The 17,460-nt window shown below is 38.6% G+C and overlaps 1 protein-coding gene across 1 annotated transcript in view; it reads left to right on the top strand.

The window, feature by feature from the left end:
• Nucleotides 1–17,460, top strand: part of LOC127617547 (anaphase-promoting complex subunit 1-like) — an 82,707-nt gene that overhangs the window by 45,261 nt on the left and 19,986 nt on the right. The window contains exons 26-33 of the mRNA XM_052089511.1: nt 1,858–2,084; nt 5,490–5,608; nt 6,762–7,033; nt 11,931–12,165; nt 12,446–12,537; nt 15,491–15,625; nt 16,702–16,784; nt 17,000–17,078. Coding sequence (XP_051945471.1) covers nt 1,858–2,084; nt 5,490–5,608; nt 6,762–7,033; nt 11,931–12,165; nt 12,446–12,537; nt 15,491–15,625; nt 16,702–16,784; nt 17,000–17,078 — 1,242 coding nt within the window. The remainder of the gene's footprint in view (nt 1–1,857; nt 2,085–5,489; nt 5,609–6,761; nt 7,034–11,930; nt 12,166–12,445; nt 12,538–15,490; nt 15,626–16,701; nt 16,785–16,999; nt 17,079–17,460) is intronic.

Raw genomic sequence — 17,460 nt, 5'->3', positions numbered from 1 at the left:
GTGGGTCACAAGTTTACATACATGTTGTATTTGGTAGCATTGTTTATCTTGGGACAAACTTTTTGGGTAGCCTTCCACAAGCTTCTCACCATAAGTTGCTTGAATTTTGTCCCATTCCTCCAGACAGAACTGGTGTAACTGAGTCAGGTTTGTAGGCCTCCTTGCTCACACACGCATTTTCAGATCGGATTTCAATCAGGGCTTTGTGATGGCCACTCCAATACCTTGAATTTGTTGTCCATTTTGCCGCAACTTTGGAGGTATGCTTTTGGTCATTGTCCATTTGAAAGACCCATTTGCAACCGAGCTTTAACTTCCTGGCTGATGTCTTGAGATTTTGCTTCAATATATCCACATAATTTTCCTTCCTCATGATGCCGTCTATTTTGTGAAGTGCACCAGTCCCTCCTGCAGCAAAGCACCCCCACAACATGATGCTGCCACCCCCATGCTTCACGGTTGGGATGGTATTCTTCGGCTTGCAAGCCTCACCCTTTTTCCTCCAAACATAACAATGGCTATGTGGCGGGGCGGAGGGCGGGGCCGGGTCGTGATTCCACACCCAGTCCCTTATCAGGCTAATCAAGCCTCCGAGAGGGATAAATGGACCGGGTGTGTAGAATCACGACCCGGCCCCACCCTCCGCCCTGCCACTGTTTATTATGGCCAAACAGTTACATTTTTGTCTCATCAGACCAGAGGACATTTCCCCAAAAAGTAAGATCTTTGTCCCCATGTGCACTTGCAAAATGTAGTCTGGCTTTTTTATGGCAGTTTTGGGGCAGTGGCTTCTTCCTTGCTGAGCAGCCTTTCAGGATATGTCGATATAGGACTCGTTTTACTGTGGATATAGATACTTGTATACCTGTTTCCTCCAGCATCTTTACAAGGTCCTTTGCTGTTGTTCTGTTGCACTTACATTCATCTCTAGGAGACAGAATGCATCTCCTTCCTGAGCGGTATGATGGCTGTGTGGTCCCATGGTGTTTATACTTGCGTACTATTGTTTATACAGATGAACGAGGTACCTTTAGGCGTTTGGAAATTGCTCCCAAGGATGAACCAGACTTGTAGAGGTCCACAATTGTTTTTCTGAGGTTTTGGCTGATTTCTTTTGATTTTCCCATGATGTCAAGCAAAGAGGCACTGAGAAAGTAGGCCTTAAAATATATCCACAGGTACACCTCCAATTCTATACACCTCCTATCAGAAGATAATTGTCTAAAGGTTTGACATTTTCTGGAATTTTCCAAGCTGCTTAAAGGCACAGTTAACTTAGTGTATGTAAACTTCTGACCCACTGGAATTGTGATATAGTCAATTAAAAGTGAAACAATGGGTCTGTAAACAATTACTGGAAAAATTACTCATGTCATGCACAAAGTAGATGTCCTAAACGACTTGCCAAAACTATAGTTTGCTAATCTGAAATCTGTGTAGTTTTTGACAAATGAGTTTTAATGACTTCAGTCTAAGTGTATGTTAACTTCTGATTTCAACTGTATATAACGATAGAATATTACAAATTAATATTATGCATTTCGCACAATTTTTTTTTAGATTTATATTACACAGAAATCTTTCATATATTTTATACAATGCAAAACGTTTACATAATTATTAAAAAAAAACAATGGGTTTTCATATCCGCATTTTTATGGTTTTGATTTCGCCTATAATTGACCGATAAATATCAGTGGTTGATACATCCCTATTTTTCACTATTCGGGAACTTGTAATTCTGACATGACATGAATGCAAGAATTGAAATTGTCAACACAAGCAAATAGTTGCTGTAAAATGTATTAAATTTCTATTTATTTGTAAGGTAACTTTAGCCTTTTGTCTTTTTCCTAGACTGTAGGTTTGAACGTTGTGCTGGAGCCTCCCGTGACCAGCGAGGCCGATGACGAAGAGGACGGTATGACTGACCTGCACCCTGAGGTGACGGGACTGATCTGGAGTCAGGACCTGAGGGTGCAGGAGGTCAGGCGTCTGCTTCAGAGCTCCAGACCTGTGCGGGTCAATGTGCCCCACCTGCCTGAAGTGAGTGACCATGAGTACATCGAAGAGAAGGAGAACAAGTGAGTGAGCAGTCTTTATTTAGAGCGGCAAACCTCTTCAAGTGCTCTGTAATGAACATGTCTAGGTAATCACTGAAGAAATGCATTTGAGGGATGCTTGAGATGTTTAAAAATATCCTCAAGTATAATTTTACACAGTGTTACCATTAAAAGCATGGGTGTTTTGCCAAACATGATTACTGTACTTACATTGAGGATTTAGTGACCTGACATTTATATGTACTTTGTAGCACAAATGGATCTACAAAATGCCCATACATTGTCTACAAAGCACCTTTAAGACATTTATAAAATAATAAAATAGAATATTTTCTGTAATATTTTGGTGCTTTTTCATATGACAACGAGGTTATGCAACAAATATAGAACGTGATTCATTACTTTCACACTGAAATGGGGTTTCCGGCAAGATTTTTTTGAGCTCTCATTACCAAAGTCTTAATAGGAAATGAGTAAACATGGCTGTCAGCTGAGTAGTTTATACATGCACTGGGTCATACAGTTTTCTGTGTCCATCTTCAACGTTATTGAACCGAAATATGCACAGATCTGCCCAGAAAAGATCCAGCAGGTCTGGATGTGCAGTTGCGCGTGTGGCTGCTCATAAAGGCCATGACTACGAAAATGGCTTGACTCAAGACGTGCACCTGGCAAAAGAAGAATTTCCGTCGTTCCCTATTACACGGAGTAAGCCTCCACTCATAATAAGCCTACATTCACCAATGTCCATGCTGGAACTACATAACCTGATGAGCTTGTTGTCACTCTCGCTAATCTTATCAGGGCATGTTCCTCTTTATGGTTTATATATTGCTGCAAATTCGGTAACTATGGACTATATGTAGGTTTACAATCAAGATTGGGTCACACAACCTGTGTTCAAAGAGATATGACCGGCTCGTTAAAATGTGTTCTACAGTGTGATTTAATACTATTTATGCTGTTTATTTATTTTGCGTTAATCCTGATATTTGAAAGGAAAAGGTTTGGCTCAGACATCCACCATGATTAGCTAACTTTGCATTGTTTTAGCTACAGGTGCTGATCTTGATTCCACTTTGATCTTAACGTTTACCGGGTTGAACCGATATCTTGGTTGTGCACTACTGTTTAAATTAATCTGTCATAGTTATCGTTTGTTTCATTGAATACAAGGGGATTAAGAAATCATGTTAAAAGGAAAGCTTTACTTTTTGTCCAACAATTTAGGGCAGATTTTTTGCTATGTTCAAGAAGCTCATTCTAGTAAAGAAGAGACCAAATTTTGGAGGTCACAGTGGGGTAATGCAGTATGGTTTGCTCATGGGTCTGAACGCTCAGCTGGAGTGAATACTTGGGGGTGTTCTACACAGAATGTGATCCTGCTGGTCACTTTATATGTCAAGTAATTCAATATGTTGATAATATATTCATTATTGGAAATGTATATGGGTATTATAATAATAACTTGGAAAATAACTACTTATTTGAATTCATATAAAGTATATTTATTGAATGGTTAAAAAGATATCCAAAGGCCACTTTGTTAATTGGATGGGATTTTAACATTATACTAAATGGAGCAGTGGCTAAATGGCCGTCAAGTCGACTTAAAGTAAACAACAATAATCTTAAAACCTTCATGAATAATTAAATTTTACAGATATTTGGAGAACCAAATTCCCACGTCGTAAATCATTAACGGGGAGTAATAAAACACGTTCTAGTCAATCTAGAATTGATTTTTAGTTATTGTCTGAGAGTTTTAACAAAGATAATGTGGAAGTAGATTTTATATCTAATCCACTCAAAGATCATAAAGCTATAAGCATTAATATTAAATGATCTAATACAAGTCGTTCTATTAATGGATCATTTTGGAAACTTTAACAATATACTGCCGCTATATGATGAAGTGAATAAATCACGACCTCTCGAGTGCTTCTGTCTCTTTATGTAATCTCAGACTGACACAATGTTCAGTGGGAGGCTTTGTGGGTGTCATGACATCTGTTGCAGGGATCCCTGTTCTTCTATTCTAATCTTTTCTATTTGCATGTAATGTAATGGGAGTCTAACATTTATATTTCCTATTGACACACTACAGCTGAAGATATAAATGACCATCTTAAGACAAATGCTTTTGTGAAACATCTTATATGCCGTAGACTTTTGCACTGTACTCTATATATTTTTTCAGGCACTTTTTGAGTCTAAATACTCACAACTGAAATTAAGTTGTATTACACCCAAATGACAAAATCCAAATCATATTGTCCACGTGTTACACTTGCTATAGTTTACTTCCCTGTTGCTGCTTCGTCAAATAGCAATGTCAAATGTAAATCAAGTCAATCACTAAAACATCAACACCACCTTGAGTAAGAAATAGCATGTATATAATATATATGTGTTTATGCATATGGAATTCACAATCATTGTGCTGAAAATCAATATGATATAGTAGATATTTGAATAAATATAGTCCTCATTTGTCTTGTAATAATTCAAGAAATTCATTTTTAGTGATAGTAAACTTATAAAATATGAAATAGCGGAGTGGTGGTGGCGTAGTGGGCTAAGGTACACAACTGTTAATCAGAAGGTCGCTGGTTCGATCCCCACAACACCACCATTGTGTCCTTGAGTAAGTCACTTAACTCCAGGTTTCTCTGGGGGGATTGTCGCTGTAATAAGTGCACTGTAAGCCGCTTTGGATAAAAGCGTCTGCCAAATGCGTAAATGTAAATAGTCATAAAAGTATGATTTATAGAAGCGGTAATACAGTTTAGTGTATATTGCAATGCTATAACATATCTTGGGTCACTAAAGATCCTATAAACCCTTGGTAATTTAACAGTTTTGGCTTTTTTATTGTTAGAAAGTTTAAAAGAGAAAGTTGAGGAATGCTAAAGTGTTGTGGGCACAACTTGGTGGAATGAGGTCTTGGGTCACTAAAGACCTGAGGTATGCATTTAAGAGTTAAAAGGATAGTTGAATTGTAACTGAGCCTCATGTCGTTCCAAACACATACAAGATTTTTTCTTCCGTTCAACACATTAAGAAATTTTGTTGAATGGGGACGGTTGCTGTCAAGCTTTAAAAATGACTAATAGCATCATACAAGTTGTAAATATGACTCATGTACAATTCTCTTGTAAGTCTTCAGAAGGCAGCTGTTAGCTTGGTGTAACAGACTGATATTTTTTCTTTTTGCTAATTGAAAAAGTTCTGCTCTGCCACAGCTCTCAAATCAATTTAGCATTTATATACATTCCTTAATGGGAAAAAGTAAAACATTTGACATCTCTATCTCTTAAAGTACAAATTTGATTTTCTTTAAAAATACTTTTTTAAAAAGTATTTTTTTAATGTGAGAAAACATGCCTCTTTTTTTAAGCTGTTCTCTTTTGGGTTTGGTTGCAGGCTGCTGCAGTTGTGCCAGCGCACCATGTCTCTTCCAGTGGGCCGTGGACTCTTCACTCTCTTTTCATACCACCCTGTGCCAACCGAACCACTCCCTGTTCCCAAACTCAACCTGACCGGTACTCTCATAAACCACAGCCCAGGCTTTGAAGCTCCCTAATGAATAGCTTTACAGGACTTGCAAAACTGTTGGGGAGTCCCAGTGCCAACACGCAAACCTCCGACCGTTCCCACCACAGAGCACTATATCTCTCACTCTATCTAGTTAGTTAAAGATAACATTTATGCTAAAAAGTATTAGTTCTTAGTACACCATTTACTGCTTAGATATTTTAGGCCAAGGTTGCAAAACATAATTAGAGGTGTTTGCCAAGGCAAGTATCACTATTGCTATTACTATTGCTCTTGCTCATACTTGGCGATTTAACAAACCTTAACACATATGTTTTTATTATCAGATGAAGATCCACCATGTGGTTTGGTTGTAATTCTTTGGGGAAATTATTTTATTCGGCTGAAACTTTTGAAAAGATTTTTAACAAAGTAGCTATTAAAGTAGCTTTCAAAATAAGATTTTAAAACACCTTTATACAGGCTTTTAATTACTATATCTTGTATAATTTTTTTATGAAATGTTCTATGATGTCAAATTATGACATCATAGAACATTTATGTCAATTTTTGTTGTCGGAAGTTGTCGCTACCGACAACTAAAAATCACAAAGGTTCTGCCTCCTTATATTTATCCAAACAGCTTTCCACACCAGATTGCAAAACGTCAAAATATACTACATTTTAATTTGAGGCTTGCTAATTTTGTTGAATTTTAACTAGCTTCAATGCAGTGTTTCAGTGATTAAAGGAATGGATCACCGAAAAATTACAATTGTCATTATTTACTCACCCCCATGTCGTTCCAAACCTACATGCCTTAGTTTTTTCTTCTTCTGTGGAACACAAAAACTTTTTTTTTTTTTTACGGAAAAAGACGAAAAAGTTATGGTGACCAGGACCTGTCAAGCTCCCAAAACGACAAAAAAAAAAACACCATATTGTGTCTTCTTAAATTTTTTGAATAAATCTTGTTGTTGTATTTTTTGTGCACTGGAAGCTTCTGTCAGCAAGTAAAGTTCATTCTGATTTTTGTGAGGAACATACCAAGATTTTAGTGTTTATTCACTGAAAATATTATCTTCTGCTGTATCTAATGGTAATTGTAATTTTTGGTTGACTTTTCATTGAAACTGCCCTTTTATTTTTCTTCCCCCTTAGGCCGGGCTCCTCCCAGGAACACTACGGTGGATTTGAGCAGTGGGAACATCGATGTGCCACCCAACATGACCAGTTGGCCGAGCTTCCATAACGGAGTGGCGGCCGGGCTCAAGATCGCTCCCGCCTCTCAGGTGGAATCTGCCTGGATTGCCTATAACAAACCCAAAAGTGCTGACCTGGCCAACGAGTACGCCGGTTTCCTCATGGCATTGGGTCTTAACGGACACCTCACTAAACTAGCAACACTTAACATCCATGACTACCTCACCAAGGTTAGTTAGCAGCTTCACTTTAAATTGGAGCAGATTGTAATGGCCTAACTGGGATCACGCACTTTATACATTTGAATTGTTGTCGTGACAATAACTGCAATATTGATTTCACAATCATTAGTTAGTGGAGGCGTGACCTTAATTGTTGGTCACTTTAGATTTTAAAAGAAAAGAAAAATGTTGTCATTTACCGACCCTCATGTCATTCCAAACCATTATGCTGGTAGTTTGCAACATGATCCATGAAAGGAGAATTTTGAATAATCTTAATGCAGCTCTTTTCCAGACAACGATAGTTCATTGTGACCACGTTTGTCAAGCCTTAAAATTTGTCTGTTTGACTCATCATGTCCTCTATAGCTTTGTATGAGAAATACACCAAAATATATGTTGTTATTCACTGATAATCTCCCCCTGCATTGAGTTGTAGTCCAGAGAACCGCTGGAAAACTGAACTGGAGAATCAAATTAGTCTTAAATGTGACGGAATCGTTCCGTCTGATTTGTGAACCAGATCAATCCGTTCGTTGAAAAGAACTGACTCAAAAGAACGAGTTGTTCACACAGCAACAGAGCTTGACTCCCTTCTAAATTTAACTTTGCACTTTTTAAACTCGTCTGTAGACTTTTAAACGATTAAATGAACAGCTTGACGTAAAAGTGACAAAATGAGTCTTGTCTTTAGATCCTCTATTAGTTAATGTTCTTGGTCAGCACCATTTGTGGTATTATGTTGATTACCAGAAAAACTAAACTAATTTTGATGCAACCCTTGTTTATTTAAAAACTAAAAAGCAAAATCACGGCTGCAGTAAGACACGTATAGCTGAAATAGGGCTTCTCTAAAGATGGCCAAGATAGCGTATTTCCTTTAGCTTTATGTGGGACTGATCCAAGCATTCACGTGTTTCTAACAGAATGATTCACCTTCGATTACGTGAGTCACCGACACTTATCTATAATGGAGATCTAGATGAGAACCAGGCATTTACAAGCAATATGTTAAGTCTCGTGGTTATTCAGTGGGATAAACCAAAACACCTATTTACCATAATGGCTTTCAAAGGAACATTTTCACTTGATGACAATTGGACACTGTGATGCATTGCCCTACAGAGACTCATTTAATATTGGTTGAATTTCATATTTGAATATGGTGTTTGAAAGTGACAGTTGTGTAATTGCATCACTTGACTTGATTAGCTTTAGGGCTGGGTATTGATGGACAGGGGTCCTTCTTAATAGGTACATTATAAAAATATTTATTTTAATAACTTTTATTTTTTTTTAGTTTTTCATCATTTTGGTCACATTTGGGCTTTTTAAAAATGAACATCCATATATACAATCAATAAATAAGATATTATATTTAATATATTCATAAGTTATTTACAAGTCACATTTGTTTGATGGACACATTCTAAAACCGTGCTAATATCTTTTTTGACAAAGCCGGCATTTTTGTAAAGAGCATCTATAGATAAGCATGTTAATGAGAGACTCTAATGGCATTATCTCATCTGAGGTATGCATGATTAGAATTAAATGTTTATTTTTTATTTTTTTTGATCAACAACTAACTGTAAAGAACAAAAAGGGTATTAATGACAAATAGGTTGCGAGTATTCATTGAACACGCAGTGAAAGGATGTCGCAGCTGAATGCTCCATCATTAAATGACACAATCACTGCGTGAGTGAAATATGAACATTTACCTGCCAGTTGCCAAATATTTCCTTTTTGGTTGCATAGCACGAAATTTGGTTGCAAATATGAGTAATTTCCTCTTAATGTAGTGGAGGGCTGCGCATCGAGTAAAATAATTGCTATCGAGATCGTTCAAAAGAAGATCGTGCGGCATCGAAAAATTATATTTTGAACCACCCCTAGTTACTATAACTTCAAAGTTATTATTTTTCTGGTTATAGCATAATTTTCAGTAGGACATTGCGGTCAAATTTATCAGCAATTTGCACCAACAGTATACAGTCCAACAAAGCCAAAATGCAGTAACTACGCTATCACTGAAGGGAGGATTTTACTAAACAGTTGCAACACTTTTGCTCATGGTTTTGTTTTGATTGCTCTGCCAGAAATAGTGTTTTAGACTACATGAAAGTCTCCATCTGTTTCTCTTAGGCCACTTCCATGCTAAGCCGTTTAAGTATGAAAACTCCATTTTCATTGACTAAAGTCGTCATTTTCCAAAGTATGCATCAACGGAGTGCATTTTCAAAATGTTCCGTTTTTGGCGGAGTAAAATAAGAGGCGTAAATGTGATGAAATAAATATGTTTTACAACAGAACATTGTCATGGACATTGCCTCAGAGTATGAGCATAATTGAGCCAAATCCATTTACTCTAAGGCCCTGTTTCCACCTGGTATTAAGATGCGTTTTTGGTGATCTGATCACATGTAGTCTGCCGAGACGCATTCCTTTTTCCACCTGGTATTATCATGCATCTCAACTGTCTCCTGTGATCACTCCTGTTCAGATTTGAGGGGAGGGTCTCTGATTTCATGACCTCTAACATCAATCACTCTGTGAGTGTGTTACTTTATTTAGCTGAACCGCGAAAAAGTAATAAAAGACAAAGAAAGTTCGCACTGTTTCTCAAAGATGCAGATGAAATTTAATGTAAGCACAAATGCTACATTTCGACCAGAATCATCCATTATTAATGTATGAGCTTCAGATGTTCATGCCTATCATCTTTTTCTCTCTGTGTTGATATCGGACACTGAAGAAGTTCCATGAAATTGTCATGCTTGGGAATGTATTTGCTTTTTCAAATTTCCAATCGGACGGTTATTTCCTTTTAAAGCTGCACGTTACCTGCTAAGTTTTAAACTCTTGTTTTAGAGCAGTGGTTGACAGTTAAGGAAAGGTGCTGCGATGCTTTCTGATGTTTTCAGGAGGGATTACTTTTCACACCTCAAATGCAATTTGGTCACATGCTTTTTTTTGACTAACTCATTGTGTTTTTGTGATCCTAAAATCACAGAACATTTTAGACCCCGTTTCCACCTGTATTTGGTGCGGACCACTTGTGATCGGATCACCAAAAACGCATCTTGATACCAGGTGCAAACGGGGCCTAAGAAAACCGATTTCAGTCATGGGGGGGAGTAGTTACTGCATTCTGCCTTTGCAGGTCTTAAACGTGATAACGTTCAATCCGAGGCAGCAACAACTATGTTTAAAGAGGTTTATGGGGTGTTCAGACAGGATGTGTTCTACGTTTCAAAAACAGCTCGATGGAGCGCTACTGAATAAAACGGAACATGGGTCTTGACACCCTTTTTAAAATATTTTTTAACTATCACAATATTATAAAAACATGATACTCATGGTGCATAAAGCAAAAAAGAGAAAAACCCCACTGTGAGGTGATGCATCGGCCGTCTGATGCTTGTGTACATAAACCAACTTTTCAAAATCAATTTAAGCAAAATGAGGCTTTGACCTGGAGAGCAAAGAGGTTCTTCCTGAAAACTGAAACTCTCCTCTTACCCCATTTCTCTTATCTCTCCATTTGTAGCATTGGAGCTATCAGGTTTGCAGTTTTTTTGGGGGGTTTTTGCTCATCCTGTTGTTTTCGTCACATGAAAGGCAAACGTAAAGCACAGTTTCATTCTTACAGTTCTCAGGGCAGTAACGCATGCTGATGTCTCTCATTTCCAGTCAGGCCAGGCTTTGTTGAGACTTTCTGTGGTCGCTGTGCGTATCTGTAATCTATATGTTATATCGAGCCTTTAGCTTGCTTTGTGTTTACACTGTCCGCTCCCACACTGAGACATCTGTGGCAAAGCTTTCTAGTCTCTCATAGTAATGGTGCCGTTTTCACAAGAATCTCAGAGAAAAACATCCTGTTTTATGTCAAACAAACACAAAACGAATGAATGAGTGAATTTAATGAATGAATAAGAATAGACGAAGGTTTCTGCATGGCCATTCTCTGTTTAAATGGAGAGACTATTATGTAGAATTTGACATGTAGTCAAAATATGACATATGAACATATTAGCTCTGTTGCAAGTGAGCTACCCTGCTGTCTACTGTCTACATAGGCAGCTGCCTTCAAAGGCAGCATCCTTACTAAAGTGGAACCTCATAAGTGATTTGAAACACTCCATAAACAAACCTTATTCACAGCAGTGCATTTGATGATTGATTTCAATAGTTTTTTAATGTTAGCAATATGATAAATTAGCGCAATGATACACTAACGAGCAGAAATACATGTTAAATTAGGAATTGAATGTTTTAACGGTTTTTACCTTTCTCTTGCTTCAACCGCCATCTTCATTTATCTATGCACGTCGCAATGCATTATGGGATTGTATTTTCCACAAAGGATACCTGGAGTGTTGGGTAGTAATGCACTACATGTAATCTGGATTATGTATCAAGTTCTTGTAATAAGATTACATTACATTTTTTAATGAAAACAGATTAGTTACTTTTTATGCATTACATATCAATTATGTACAATCAGTACCGCCTCTCTCTATACGCATATTACACAGTCTGCGTAGGGCATCAACTCCCTAGGAGGGCCCAATCTTATTCTAAGGGTGCTCCAGAAACTCCACTGGCTGTCCTTACGCTCACATTATATGTTATTCAAGGACCCGATAGCAGTTGCTGAACTTAGACAACCGCCTCGCCCTCACACTTTCGTGCCTCACTTATCACCCCCCCATCGCGGAGCTCTGCGTAGGTCATCAATTTGGCCAGCGCCGCCCCTGTTTGGTTTTGATTTCATGTATACTTTTTACATATTTCTTTAGTGAATGGTCAATTGGTACTAAATACACTTAATTACATTTGCCACAACATGCAATAAGTAAATCAAAAGTAATCATTGTTTATTTTGTCGTTTCTGTCTTAGAGTCATGAGATGACGAGTATCGGGCTACTGCTTGGCGTCTCTGCTGCCAAACTGGGCACCATGGACATGTCCATCACACGTCTGCTAAGCATCCACATTCCTGCACTGTTGCCACCCACCTCCACCGAGCTGGACGTACCGCACAGTGTGCAGGTGGCCGCTGTGGTTGGCATCGGCTTGGTCTACCAGGGTACCGGCCACCGTCACAACGCTGAGGTGCTGCTGGCGGAGATTGGTTAGTGTTCTGAATTGTGCTTATTTGATTAATTTGAGAGTTTATAGAGATAGTTCAACCAAAAATGTAAATTCTGTTATCATTTACTCACCCTCATTGTGTTCCAAATCCATATTACTTTCTTTCTCCTGTGAAACACAAGCGGTGTTTGGCAACATTCTGCATAACATCTCCTTTTGAGTTCCAACAGTTGGGTGAATTATTATGTGTAATATTTGTACAGTACGTCTGAGTCTGTACAGAATCTGTAACAACTGTAAATGTGGGTCTTGTTGTCAAGGACGTCCACCTGGTCCTGAGCTGGAGTACTGTACAGATAGAGAGTCCTACTCCCTTGCAGCAGGGCTGGCACTTGGCATGGTCTGCCTTGGGGTGAGATTATCCATATTTCTATAAATAATTTCAAATGCATTTTTACTGTGTCCTTGCATAGTCAGCAACAACAATTTACAATTTCTCTCAATACCAATGTAAATGCCATTGCTTGCAAGGCAGCAATTTAATAGTGTTCAAATGTGTTTTACAGTATGTAGTTTTTAGGCTTTTTAAGGAAATGGTCCATGGTCATGGAAAACGTGGAAATATTTGAACGTTTTCAAATTGTGATTTAAGTTAAAGGTCTGCACGGGCCTCAAAATGAAACCAATCTGACCGATACCCGAGACCGCATGGCCCGATCCTACCTGGCCAGAATGGTACTGTCAGTTTTTAAGCACAAACCCAACCCGAAATTGCTCACTCTCTTTAAAAGTTATTTTCCAAGCCAGTATTGTTGCAATAGGCTGTATTTTATGTAAGCAACATACTCAACAGTATTGTAACAGTAAACATACAAGGCATGGTGGCCCCTCAGCGCACTAGCGCAGAAGGAAAATAAAATATTTATACTGATATAAAGTGCCGAAACTGGCACAGAACAATTTGGATTACTGTGACAATTACCTCTTTGTAGCCTGAACTTGTTCAGAACATTGAATCTTTGCAACACCTGTGCTAAAAACAAGCTAGACACAGCACAACGAATCAAACAGCACAGATGTCTTGACATGCGTTTTTGAAACTTGACGTTCCGTTAAACCAAAAAATGTGCTGGTCCTGCACAAGATGCAGAAGAAATGGTGTCATGTGGTGTAACAGTGAAATACGTCCATCCAGCATGTTTTATAAAAGCAGAGCAGAGGTGCACAAAAACATATTTAGTGTGAACGGCCCCTTACTCCTCCGTTCGCGTGTGCCTGGGAAAGAGCGTTCGTGAAACAAGTTAGGTAGGCCTGCTTGTTTTTTCATTAATTACAAACCCGAACCAAAAATCATACAGTATTTGAAAAACTGACCTGATCCTGGCCCAAAACTCAATTGTTTCTTAGGTCGGGCCAGGGTCGGGTTGCAGACCTTTAATGTAGAGTACTGTGCAAAGGTCTTAGACACAAAAGATGTTTTACCAAATCATCTATCTTAAGATGGTTATTTATAGCTTCAGCTTTGTGTTAATAGGAAATATAAATTTTACAGTCCCAAAAATCCTTTTGAGATTAGAATAGAAGAACAAGGAGCCCTGCAACATCGAGTCAGTCTGGAATACATGAAGAGACAGGATCAATTGGTGCTGTTTTGAAGGCAAAGGTTGTCACACCAAATATTGATGTAGCTTTTTTTATGTTTACTGGACTTTTGTATGACATTAATTGATAAATGAAAAATATTAATGGCATTAATTTTGAAGAATCCTAATTATGCAACATTTTTCAAAAGTGCCTAAAATTTTTGCACAGTACTGTACGATCCTAGAAAAGTTGTTAAAATTAGTTTAAATTCTCCTTCACTTCACTCACACACACACACACACACACACAAACTACTCCTGGAACCCCCCTCCTCCCCCCTACTGCTACTAATACTGCACTTATGGTCTGGGAGGGGGAAGTGTGCTGGGTCTTCCCGAAACAAAAGCCTAGGAAAGCTTCTGTCCCAGACGGTGTCTTACCTGCTTGTCTGAAAGTCTGCGCACACAGATCTTCAATAGATCACTGGAGCAGGGTGAATTTCCCTGCTGCTTCAAACGCTCCACCATCATTCCGTTCCCCACAGGTCTGTGGATGATGCCGTCAACATGGCTGCAACATCTCGACAGACCTGGAAATTATGCCAGGATCGTATTTGTGGACTTAAGTTCAGCCTTCAATACCATCATGCCTGATCTTCTCTCAACTAAACTGACCCAGCTCTCCATGCCAACCACAATCTGTCCGGGGATCAACAGCTTTGTGACAGATAGGCAGCAGCTAGTGAGACTGGGGAAACTCAGGGATGTGTTCTCTCTCCACTGCTCTTCACCCTGTATACGAATGATTGCACTGCAATGGAGCCCTCTGTCAAGCTCCTGAAATTTGCAGATGACACCACAGTCATCTGCATCATCCGTGGCGGTGACGAGTCTGCATACAGACGGGAGGTTGAACAGCTGGCTGTCTGGTGCGGTCACAACAACCTTGAGCTGAACACGCTCAAAACAGTGAAGAATGATAGTGGACTTCAGGAGAAAACCCCCCTCTGAACTGGACATTTATTTATGTCTATTTATACTCTTTATACTGTCTCACTGTAATGTTCTGTGTGCACTTGTTTCTCCTATTACCAAAAACAATTCCTTGTGTACGTGAACACACTTGGCAATGCTGTGGTGAATATAATTTTATACTTTTGATATAAAATATGTTCTCATCTAAAATCTCAGTTAAATTTAATATTTTTAATTTTGAAATATTAAAAAAAATGTATCCAGTAATCCGGACTGGATAAACACGGGAATTGAAAAATCATGGAAATTCATTGGTCAAAATGTGTGGGCACCCTGTGCATTCAACTAAGTCAATGGGAGATTTTCAAACTTGAATAATACATTTCCTTAATAAAAGCTTTATTTTTAAAGCCAAATAGAAGTGTTTCAGGCTGAATCGTTTGCTGACTGTTTGATGAATATCAACGCAGTGCTGCCTTGTAAGCCCTGTAGGCACTTAATCAGACAGAACAATTGTATCAGTTACACATGAAACAATGTATCAAATACAGCATATATACAATGTTGCAAATGAAACTTAACACAATGGCTTGAAAAACATGTTGCCGTGTTTTATGACACTTCAAAGGATAAAGTAGTATTCATGTAGCCTTTGAGGTCAGGAAAGGCATGCAAGTCTCTTTGGCTTCTTATACAGTTGTGGTTCTGTATATATTCTCTGTGCTTTGTTGAGATGTATTGTGTGTTTTTGTGAGAGACTGGAAGCTGTGTATTCCCATACTGACACAGCTGTTTTCTGTATTGCAGCATGGTAGTAACCTGGTCGGAATGACTGACCTGAACGTTCCAGAGCAGCTCTATCAGTATATGGTTGGAGGACAGCACCGCACTCATGCTGGCACCAACAGAGAGAAGCACAAGTCTCCCAGCTACCAGATCAAGGTGGAGTCATCACATAACCATCAGTATTCATTTGGAGCTTTCTGTGTGCTTAGAAAGATGACACACGTCTCATGAGGTTATTTAAATAAGAAATATGTCCTGGGCCATATTAACCACAAGATCAAAATAAGAGATTGTAATGTGGGTCACTGACAAATAACGTTGTCCAAGGTGAAAAAAATGAGAAAAAAAGAAATGTCAAGTTTGTTGGATTGTATTATTTGAGTTCATGTTGGTAAAAAAAAAAAAAGAAAGATTTGATGACTTTCAAAATGTCAGGCTGAGTAACCATGAAGTAAAGATACATTTTTTTCACAGTCTGAGAGTCCTTTAGACGCTTTTTGGCAAATTCCAAGCAGGCTTTCATGTGTCTTGCTCTGAGGAGAGGCTACCATCTTGCCACTTTGCCATAAAGCCCAGATCGGTGGAGTGTTGCTGTAATGGTTGTCCTTCTGCAAGTTTCTCCCATCTCCCCACATGATTTCTGGATCAACCAGAATGAACATGGGGTTCTTGGTCACCTCTCTTACCATGGCCCTTCTCCCCCGATTGCTCAGTTTGGCCGGGCAGCCAGCTCTAGGAAGAGTCCTGGTTGCTCAAACTTCCATTTAAGAATTATGGAGGTCACTGTGCTCTTGGGAACCTTCAATGCAGCCAATTATTTTTAAGCCTTCCCAGATCTGTGCCTTCAACACAATCCTGTCTCTGAGCTCTGCAGGCTGTTCCTTTGACCTCATGGCTTGGTTTTTGCTCTGATATACATTTTCAGCTGTGAGACTTTATATAGACAGGTGTATGTGCCTTTCCAAATCATGTCCAATCAGTTGAATTTGCCACTGGTGTGCTCCAATCAAAGTGTAGAAACATCTCAAAAGATGATCCAGAGAAATTGAATGCACCTGAACTAAATTTCAAGTGTCATAGCAAGGGGTCTGAATACATAAATGTGCATGTTATACATACTGTACCATGCACGGTATACAAATTGCTTACAGATAGATTTTACTGTAAGATGACTAAACTAATAATGTTCAAAAGCATGTTTCAATTGAAACATTGTTGCTGTATTTGTTTAGGAGGGTGACACTATCAATGTGGATGTGACCTGTCCTGGTGCAACGCTTGCTATAGCCATGATATACCTGAAAACAAACAATAGGTGAGTTTATTTTTTTTGGTTTAGTTTTACTTTCAACAATCTGTGTCTAGTTTGTCATAGGGTTGGTAACAGATGTAGTGTTGTTTAAGTAAAAAAAAAAAGACATGCTGTTTCTGTGAAAACAATCTCATCTATGACAAAAAGGGAAATGCGTAGAATTAAGGCTGGCTTCCTTAACCTCTTCTATTCACACCTGTCTCTCTGGACCACTACAGGTCTGTAGCTGATTGGCTAAAAGCCCCAGACACCATGTTCCTGTTGGACTTCATCAAGCCTGAGTTTTTGCTATTGAGGGTAAGAGAGCTGTCTGCAGGGTAGAAGTTCACTCTGTGCTCTGGGGGTTACAATTGAACACCTCACATTGAGTGAAGTCACACTTTTTACCCACAGGGTTTGCAGGATGCTCTTATTTTTGTTAACCAAAAGAGACCTCATTTCCTTCAGAGGTTCTTCTCTGGCCAATAGACTACGGTTCTGTTCCAAAACATGCTACCTAGGTTGGCATACGAAGTATGCTGCATTTAAAGGCACTTTTTTTGCCAAATTAGAATAAAAGAGTGAAAATTCTGTCATCATTTACTCACTCTCATGTCATGTGACTTAACAGAACAAAAAAAAGGAGATGTTTTTAATAAATATCCTGGATGGGTTTTGAATACAATAATGATTCACTTTC

Source organism: Xyrauchen texanus, chromosome 24, assembly GCF_025860055.1.
Source record: "Xyrauchen texanus isolate HMW12.3.18 chromosome 24, RBS_HiC_50CHRs, whole genome shotgun sequence".
NCBI lineage: Eukaryota > Metazoa > Chordata > Actinopteri > Cypriniformes > Catostomidae > Xyrauchen > Xyrauchen texanus.
Note: the sequence above shows the minus strand (reverse complement) of the source record. Positions and strands in the feature narration are given on the sequence as shown.